The 10273-nt window shown below is 42.4% G+C and overlaps 1 protein-coding gene across 1 annotated transcript; it reads right to left on the bottom strand.

The window, feature by feature from the left end:
- Positions 1-11: 11 nt before the first annotated feature.
- On the bottom strand, positions 12-9138 carry LOC103461106 (mitogen-activated protein kinase kinase kinase 11-like; the record flags this gene model as incomplete). The annotated part of the gene is made up of 4 exons (XM_008403439.1): positions 12-2303; positions 6619-7242; positions 7650-7762; positions 8970-9138. Coding segments are annotated over 4 exons (1508 nt in total), but the record flags the coding sequence as incomplete, so codon positions are not given.
- Positions 9139-10273: the final 1135 nt, after the last annotated feature.

The following is a 10273-nucleotide window of genomic DNA, read 5'->3' as shown; positions in this document are numbered from 1 at the left end:
TCCCCGTCCCGCTTCCTGGGCCGCCGTGTCGCCTGCCAGCCCAGTGGATCTGTCCAATCCCTGGCATTTCCCGAGGAATGTGACTGGAATGCTTTCTACTTCTGAAGGTGGGGGGGGAGTAGAAGGGGGGTAACGCCCGGGTCGCGGTTTTCGTTTTGGATTTCATGAGTGGCCTAGAATATCTACCGAGTGGATTCTCCCATAAAGCAACAAAACTGTAAAAAGAAAAAGAAAAGAAGCTTTCTTCCAACAATGAGACACAGATGCACACTCACAAGCATTTGATTTTTTTTTCTTCTATTTTTTTTTTTTTTTCTTTTCTTACACAATCTGGAAAATTTAGGTCAAATCTTGTCTAACGCACCAGCTGTAAATGGCCCGGGCCATTTACTGGTTCAGGGGAACCTTTAAGATATATATATATATATATGTATATATATATATTAAAAACACTTCACAAAATAAGGCACTCCAATTTTCTTTCATTGTCCTGACTGCTTTCAGTCTGCAGGATGAAGCTGTAAAAAAAAAAAAAAAAAAAAAAAAGGCCTGATCCACCTCTGCATTGTCACAATGCTTCAAAGCAGCAGGGGGAGATGAAAGCAGCTGATAGGAGCAGGATGACAGAAGATCAAGATGAGGCTGCTGATCTGGATTCTGCTCCTTCAAAGGGACAGCAGTAACACAGACGAGACGCCAGGAAAAAATGAAAAAGGAAAATGAAATTGGCACCAGCCGTTGGTTCACAGGCAGATATCCCACAATCCATTGTATCACCTTTTCCCCTGGCTTTCTGCTCTCCAAACCACCAGGCTGGGGTAGAAAGAACTACAATGCCTGCAGCTCCCTACCCTCAGTGGGATTTTAATTTGAAAGGTTCCAAGTTTTCGTCCCAAAGACAAACAAAACTAAAAAAAAAAAAAAAAAACAGTAGTGAAAATGGTCCTGGACTGAATTGCATTGGCACCTGATTGAAGTTGACCCACAACAGCCACCTTCTTCAAATTAAACAAAACTGGTGTCAAACGTTTGTGCAGCAAAAATCTTCATTTGTGCCGCTGTTATTTTAAAAGATATTACTAAATGTTTCCAGAGGCCAACAAAGTCGACCAGCCATTCCACATTTACAAAATCAAACAACATATGGTTTCAATCAGCAGGGTTCCATTTGTGCAGTATTCATTTTTGTTTGTGCCGCTGTGATTTTTAAGATTTCTAGGTCACCAGACCCCCCCAGACGTCGTCTACCAAATTAACGGTAAACGTTTCCAGATACTTTTCGAAGTCATCAAAAGGTTCCCCCAGCCCCTGCTTTCACACTTAAAATATTAAAACAATTCTGTGTCAAATTTGGTGCTGCTAAAATTTTAGCTGCACTAATCAGGACACAAATATAGCACAATTAATTTATATCAGTGCAGTTTGATTTTGTTAGTGCGGAGGTGGTAGGGGCTGGTTGATCTTCGAAAACTTCAGAAACATGTTTTATTTTGTAAATGTGAAGTGGCTGATTAACCTTTGATGACCACCAGAAACATTTATTAACATTAATTAAAATTTGAGCAGCACAAACGTAGCAGAAATGTTTAACACCAATTACACTCAATTTGAAGAAGTTGGGGGCGGGGTCAACCTCACTCAGGTATAGCTGGGATGAAGTCTGCATTCCATATAATCCACGACTGGGAATGAGATTTGGGTTCAGAAGCGATCGTCTCTGAGTTGCGTTGGCGACTTGAAGGGCTTGAGCCCAAGCGTCCTGCGGGGGTGGGCTCTCTCTTTGGTCACGTCCAGAGGCTTGCCACAGGCCGCCCAGCCCAGGTCCATGAAGGCCGGGTCCGCCGGGTTGATGGGTGCGATGCGGAACGAGGGCAGCGTGGGCGAGCCGTTGGCGGAGCATGGGGCGGATCGGGAGGTCCGGAACGGAGCGGAGAACGGGTCGAAGGGCGGCGCGCCGTCAGAGCTGCTGGAAGGGTCCGCCTTGAGGGCAAAGGGGTCACAGTCCGGAGAGGGGAAAGGGTCGCAGCTGGTGAAGGGGTTGGTGGGCGAGGGTTGGTAGCCCAGGGCGTGGCCGTCTGTGCGGATGGGGCTGCGGCCGCCTGCTGAGATGGCGCCACCCGCCGAGATGAAGCTCCAAGGGTCGATGCGGGGCCGGATGGGAGACGGGCGTGGCCGGGGGATGACACTGACCTCTAGGCGCCGGGTTTTGGGGCTCCATAGCGCTGGGTTGGGGTGGAGGGCGTAGGGTACGGAGGTCTTGTCCTCAAAGTCCAGTGTGTCTTGGCATAGGGGGAGATCTAAAACTGGAACAAAACAACAAAAAAGTGTTACGCTTCAATAGATTCCTAAATAAAAAGAAACTTTCACGTCACGTTAAGTGTGGAACATCAACATTTTACTGGGATTTGAAGTTATAAACAACAAGTAGCGTACCATTGTAAAGTGGGATGAAAATGATGCATAACATCAAAAATGCTATGATAAAAAAAAATCTGGTGGGGAATACTAGCTATAAAAAGTTAGTTACGCTAACCCTAAAGCACTAATCATAAACATTAGCTCTGCTAGCACAAAAGAATTATTCAAACTGAAGCTAATGCTAAAGTGCTAACTACAGTTCAAATTACATTTGCCCTTGAATGACAACCTTCAACAATATAACGTACATTTTATTTTAAATTTTTTTACATGATCTATAATGGCCTATAATGCTAATATCATGTTCTTTATTTTGTTCTTGTATATCTGTTGTTTGAAATCGCTATTAGCGAGGAAACGCAAACGTAAGAGAAAAACAATTATTTGAAGAATTCTTAACAGTCGATAACTAAAACTCGAAAACAGATGTAAACTTTATTCATCTCAAAGTTTATGTATTAGTGCTTTAGAATTTTCTAGGTGTGCTAAGCGCAAACAAAATTAGCAGTATGCTAATCTGCTATTAGCACATTAATAGAGGCTTTTATTCATAATTTTATACTTTTATTTAAAATCTGTAATGGAATTATGTCATATTGCTGTAAACAAGTGAATTCAGTTAAAAGTCCTGTTCGGTCAATTTGTCAGGTTTGTCATTGAACAAATATCCTGAAGACCAAGGAGCACAGCAAAAATGTCTCTTTAATCAGATCTAATGGCTGAAGTGCTCCACTCAACCGTCTCTCGTCTGATTTAATCCATTCAGTGAAATTGATCAAAAACAAGAAGATGAAAGCACAACGTTACTGCAACACGAAAAAAGAAAAAAAAAACAGAAATGGAGCAATTACAAGTGAGGAATGTTGATGTAATTAGTCTCAATTAAGTGTAACATAGTGCTGTTTAACTAGTTGACAGAGCTGCAAGAGCAGCAGACAAAGCGTAAATTGGCGCTGACAAGAACATTAAACTCAGAATAAATCACCCTGAGTGAACATTTGCTGTTTCCAAATGTGATGCGTCTGCCAAATGGCATTATTTACATCAACAGTTACCCTCAAAGGCTGCCGAGCTTTTCAGCTGACAAGAGCGAGCAATCAGGAGTCACACTAGAGCAGCAGAATATAAAAAAAAAAAAAAAGTGAGAAAAATCCTCTGAATAAACATCTCTTTTTCAAGCGCAGGCTGCCAGGCGAACCATGTGGCAGTCTGTCGCCTGCGTCATTCCAGTCAACAAGCATATTAGCTAAAACACACTTGGTTAATGATGGGGTTTTTTTCTTGTCTTAAAATTCAGGGTTTTTGCAGGTTTCCCTAACTCAAATTTAAGACGTTTTAAGGCCATTATAAAGGGAATTTAACCCCTACGACTGGAATGTACAAACTTTGTCCAGCCAACTGCCGATAATCTTGTACTCCACAATCATGAACTACCACAGCAGTGGCATGCTAGCCTCAACCGTCTCCTGTTACACACAAGAAGTGTGGGTGCGACTAAACAGAAAAGTCCCACAGGAAAAAAATTACATAGAGTATACGAGATTAAATAGTTCGTCCTGTCAGGACAAAATTTTAAAACTGTCCCCCTATATTAAAGGCAAACTTACTTTTTATAATAAATTGAATACTTTTTAAGGCCCAACATTTAGATACATTAATTGAAGACTTTTTGAGCATGTGAGGGCGCCGTGTAAGGTGTGTATGTGTTTTTGTGACATGTAGTTCAAGCGACCAAAAAATTTGGAGAACATTCAGACCCGTTTTCAACACCGGGGTGTTACCACAGGGGGGCGCCAAAATTGGGTCGTTTACATTACTGCAACATAAATTGAAACAGGTGTGAAGAAAATCGATGCAACTGTCTGAAAGATTACATCATTGACATTTCCTTTGAGCTTTCATTGTATATTTCATGTGTTTTCATCACAAAAGATAATCCTGCAAATCTGCATGTATTTGCATTCATCTCAGTTCACAAAATAAAATCCGGTCAAGTGGAATCAGTATGAATCCAAATGTTCTCAGGAGGCCTCACAGATTTGCTAGAAACCATTAGAGAACAAACAAAATGACGAAGACCAAAGAACTGGGGGTGCACTGATTGCTGATTTCTAGACAACCTCCACTCTTAAAAATCCTCATTCCAAATTTTGGCCGATACCAATTTATTTATTTATTTTTTTGGTCAATAAACAGTTGGTAAATACTGCGACAAAATCGTTAAGGATGAAACTTCACAATACGTGTAGTCAGAGAATCTGAATACAAATGCATGTCGCACTTTTCATATTTTTAGTTGTTCCTCCTACTCCACAATCATGAACTACTTTGCTTCCGTCTAAAACTCGGAGAGAAAACAGCACAAAGAATGTAGCACAAAACGTAATGTGAACACTATTATTGAAAGGCATAGTGGTTTCACACAAATTCGCCCAGCTTTCCAGCAGACAGACTGCAGATTAGCAGTCTGGAATCTGCTACATTTCCATCCAATGTGCTGCACTCATCCTGCGCTATTTAATGAAAGAAAACTCCAATCACAGAAGAGTGAAAAAAACAGCATTTGACAAATAAAAACCCTGGTTGATAGCTCTGCTTAGCCAGTATTAGCAGTGAAGTACAGCAAGGGCCAGCTGTTACCTGAGATATGCAAATGGCTGCAGAGAAGCTTTGATGCTAATGAAAAAGCTCCTGCAGCAACGAAGTATCCCCTGTGCTGCTAAATGGAAACAAAAATTCTCACTAAAAACAAAAGACAATGATAATTCCGGGAGAACCGTGTGTGTGCATGTGCGCGTGTGTGTGTGTGTGGGGGTGGCACATTGTTATGCCGCGGTGGTACGGGACTCAAGGTTAAAGCCGGATTGGGATTTGCGTGCGCGGCCGGGTGGAACGAGCTCGGTTAGGGGTTGCAGATGAATCACAGAGCTAAATTAAAAACCCGAATCCGAAACCCAATCTGGGCGAAGAGCAGGTACTTAAAGGAAGTACTCTGCTGATTTAAAATGGCACTTCCAATAAGAAGAGAGCTGGAGAAGACAAATTAAAAAAAAAAAAAAAAAAACACTAGTGAGAATTAAAACAGCAGAGGTAGACTCTAATTATTATTAGATCAGGCTAAGGAGGCTTTCTGGTTCTTCGGCAATGGCTCTTAATAACTCTGCCTTAAAATTATAAAGAATCAACTAATGTTTCAAATGTAAAATTAATAACAAATGCTGCTTTCAACAGTTTTTTATGTAATAAATTGATTTTCCACACCAGAAGTATGGGTGATAGTGTTTTGGATCTATTTTCTTTGTTATTAAATTGGAAATCATTGTTTGTTTCTCCTTTCTACAAAAGTTAGTTGTTTTTTTTATTTCAAAACTTAAAAACAGAAATAAAAAATAACAAATTTCCTTAAGTTAATATTTATATTTTATATTCATTTTAACAAGGTCAATTTTTTAAATTATTTTTAAGAAACTGGGCCAGACTTTAAGAAGAGCTTACAGGGGTAGAAGCCCAGAGAGCCAAGTTTTTGGGGGCTCCAGAGATTTATTTTTTAAATGCATTTTTATTAACACGTTTTATAAAAATCATAGTCTACATAAAACTAACCAACCCGTGTTAAATGAGGTGTTTTAATAATGTAAATGTTGAATAGAAACAATATGAGTAATAAAAATTTTATTCTAAATCTAAACTACATCTTTTCAGGGTTATTATGTAGACATCAGTGTGTAAAGTTGATTACTTGTACCCACTGATGAGCTCCACCAATGTGTTTTCATTTATATGAGTAAAATACATTTTTGGTCAATAGAGCAAAAAAATTTGCCCCTATCCTTTTAAATCTGGCCATGAGCGCAGGGCATTCTGGGTAAATAAAACCAAAACAAACACCTGCTGTTTTTTTCAGGGTTAGCGGGAGAAATAACTTGTTGTCTTGTACCATCGACAAAATCTGCTAAAATCTGACGCCGTCATATTTGTTTACATATTGTGAAGTAGAAAGTGTCTTCTTCAGTGGTTCTTAATGCAGCACTCCCCACAGGCAAGGAGGGGAACTGCACCAGGTGAAAATGCTACAAATGTCGCAACTTTGATCCCCAATTGAACTGAGTCTACCGGACTATCAGGTGTAATATTATTTATGTGGATAAAGGCAAATGTGGCTCTCAGGGTTATAACGGTAGGGGGAGTGAACCCACTGACCCAGCTGGGAGGCGTGTAGGCCGTAGCTGGACCTCCTCCTGCGGTCAGGTCGGTGCTCCCAGGCCTCGCTGCTCAGCTCTCCGTTGCTGGAACCAGAACTAGCGGTCCAGTCCACCGGGACAGCGCCGTCCTGCTGCAGTGGAGTCCCCGGGCTCGGCGGGCCGCTGTAGTGCGTCTGCGGTGTCCGGGGGCCGGACCTTTCGCGAGGGTTGGGCGGTGGTGGCGTCAGGGGCAACGGCTTCAGCTCCTGGTACTGCAGGGCTAAATCCAGCAGTGGCTTGGGGAGCGGCTCAGAGGTGGAGAAGGTGATGAGGTCGTCCACCACAGGGGGGTCAGTTATGAGCGGCCTGGGGGGGGAGATCTCCAGCTCAAAGGAGGAGCGTTCCTCCAAGGCGGGAGGGTTAGTTCGAGGGGGAACCCTGGGGGGAACGTCCAAGCCCCGACCCAGTGCCACAGAGGACAAGAGGGAGCCGCAGCCTAGCAATGCCCGGTGCGTGTTCTTGACGGCACCGCCAAGGAACCCCCTCTCGGGCATGGGGGAGCCGGCCGGGGAGTAGCCCCCCTCCTCGCTGCCAGAGTCTCCCTGGGAGGGGGGGAGGCGGAGGCTGTCCTTCGATGAGGAGCCTGTAGAGAGAGAGAGAGAGAAAGTTTAGAGAAAAAAAAGAGATGTGAGACAGTAATGACTCCACGCATTTATTATTCATTCAGCTTCTGTTTCTAATTCACACTCCCAGACTTGGGTGAGTCTTAAAGGAGCAGTATTATGTGTTTCCAGGCACATAGTGCCAACTTATAGCACAGTCAAGTAACTATGTTAACTTAAGTGGTTAGAAACTCAAATACGAGTTCAAATTTGAGTTTTTAACTTAACGTCTTGAAATTAGGCCTCTGTCATTTTAATGCTTCCTGCTCTTTCGGAAACTCCGCCTTCAGAAAGTCGTCATAACATACCTCCTCTACTAAGCCTTTAACAACATTTTTACCAGCGTTGCAATGAGCAGTAGCTCCTACTGCCCAGACGGCAGCGTTACCGTTCTGAGTGGAGGCCGAGGTCGGCGTGGGGGGGCGGTACTCCTCGAAGTCGTCCATGGCGTCTCCGTTCTCGTTGCTGTCCGACTCCAGCAGCTTGGCCCTCATCGATAAACTGGAAGCAGTGAGACGAGCAGAACATCTTAGAACGCCTAATATCAGTATCAGTCGCTGGACTGAAAAAAAAAAACATGGTGATAATGTGCTTCATCCAAAGAGGCAGATTCTGTTCAGTCTAATTCTGTGTGGTTCTCTAAGTGACATCATGTTTTATTATTCATTATATTTAGAATTCCTAATTGCGCTTTATAAACCATTGAAAGAAGTTTTGTTGCAGTTTATTTTTACATGTTTGACCAAGTCAACCTATTTTTTTTGTCAATTTCAGTTTCTTTATTATTATTTCACATTATTCTCTTAACTGCACTGACTGAATAAATTAAGGTTGTGTTTACATGTTTGACCAAGCTTGTGAAGCTGTTGGTGTATTTAGGTGTGCTGTGCTGGTGCATAGGTATCAGATACATTTGTAATTCAGCACATTTATGTCTGTGTTTGAAAAAAGAAAAGATATTTAAAATCAATTTAGCTTCTGCATCTGTATCGTACCGAAGTGAAAAAAGTGGACTCTGCATCCCCGGTTTTAATGTTATTTATATATTTCCTTCATTTACAGTTTAAAATCAACATGTCGCTTGATGATATAAACAAAAGTTCTGAATGAAAGTTTGTGGTCAGAAATAAGGACGGATAAGGAAGGATTTCCAGTAGCAGTTAGTGATGGAACAAATTAGAAGAGGCCTCTGACTGAAGACCGTTATTTCATCAGGCTTATGACTAACGGACACACAGACGGCTCAGTGTCCAGGCAGCATCCATTATGATTGATGGTAGAGAAGGTTTGAACTTCCTTCTTCTCTGTCTGCAGTCACAAAGTTTCACTTTCAACTCCTCTGTGATTTGTGGTTGTAGTTTAGGGTTGTTGTTTGTTTTTGTTTGTTATTTTTTTTAGCTTTTTAATATCCTAGTTGTAAAAACAATACCTTTTGTTAGTCAGAGTAACAAAATAAAAATAAGCTAAAATTCCTTCCAGCTGCCCAGCATCCAAAACCAGAGGGAATAAAAGTCTGAAAAAACAACAAACCAGAACTAACATAACAAAGCTATATGCAGCCATTAGCAGCGCAGCTCTAAAATGGTTTTATGTTTGTTGAAGTATGTAATATGTGATTTTTTTTCTTGTTGTTGTTTAAATACATATTGTTAAAAAAGAAACGAGCAGAACCAAAGTAGGACGTTAGTGGTTTAAAGTCCCGGCGTACCTGCTTTCCTGGGGACTCAGCCGCAGAACCTTGGGGCTTTTGGGACTCTTCGGGCTCTGGGGCCTCCAGTGTGGGTTCAGCCTCAGGTCTCCGTTGGACTGCTTGTGAGACGGGGTCTCTAATGACCGGACTGGGGCCAGACAAAATGTCCTGCTGTCGCTGGGACTGACTGGAGAGACCGAGACCGAGACAGAGAGACAGAGACAGAGACAAAGACAGAGAGAGAGAGAGAGAGAGAGAGAGAGAGAGAGAGAGAGAGAGAGAGAGAGAGAGAGAGAGAGAGAGAGAGAGGGGACATGAGATGAAATCAATCTGCACTGGCTACAGTTTTTCTACACTTTTCTCTCATGTTTTTGTTTTTGTATTTCCGAGGCCGATGGTGACACTCAACCTTCAAACTGATCAGAACCACACATGGTTCACAGGGAAGGGGGAACTGGTGGGACTTCAGCTCTAAGAATAACTGAGATTGCATCTGCCAAGCTCAAGTGACACATCTCAGCTCTCCTCACACCAACAGGTCTGCGCTGCCAGCAGTGTGAACAGCATACAGTAACACAGAGGATGTCTAAACCAGGCCGTCTGCAACAGCTGTCACTGTGCTAAAAGCTTTAAAGCAGGGGTGCCCAAAGTCGGTCCTCGAAGGCCGACATCCTGCACGTTTTAGCTCTCTCCCTGGTGGTAGTAACAACCTTTTCAGCATGTCAATTGTTATTCTGAGACCTTCTAATGAGCCATCATTTGATCCAGGTGCGTTAAACCAGGGAGAGAACTAAAACATGCAGGATGCCGGCCCTCGAGGACCCACTTTGGGCATCCCTGCTTTAAAGGGACAGAGTCATGTGTTTTCCAGGCACAAAGTCCCATTTTATAGCACAATAAAGTAACTATGTTACCTTCAGTTGTTATAAAAAAATAATAATAAAATATGACTTCAATATTTAAAGGCTTGAAATTGCACCACTGTCTCTTTAAGAAATCCCTTGTCTTTCTGAAGCTCTGCCTTCAGAAAGTCATCAAAACTTTTCTCCTCTATTCGCCCTTTAGCAACGTTTTTACCACTGAGAAGTAGCTCCTACAATGATCTTAGCGTGTGTTTAACCAGGTGTTTGCTAATTGCTGCTAGCTAGTTTGAAGGAGCTGAGTGGGGGAGGCGTAAACTCAAACTCTGAAACTGCAGCCCAGTGGAGGAGCTTCGTCCTCGAAGGCGGAGCCAAGTCCAACCATGCGTTTTGTACAGCCGAATGGTTGCCATGGAGATTAAAGGATTTCTCAAACATGAATGAAAGAATCAATTCAACACT

Source organism: Poecilia reticulata, unplaced genomic scaffold (assembly GCF_000633615.1).
Source record: "Poecilia reticulata strain Guanapo unplaced genomic scaffold, Guppy_female_1.0+MT scaffold_605, whole genome shotgun sequence".
Lineage (NCBI taxonomy): Eukaryota > Metazoa > Chordata > Actinopteri > Cyprinodontiformes > Poeciliidae > Poecilia > Poecilia reticulata.
The sequence above is the reverse complement of the archived record's forward strand: the minus strand, read 5'-3'. Positions and strand labels throughout refer to the sequence as shown.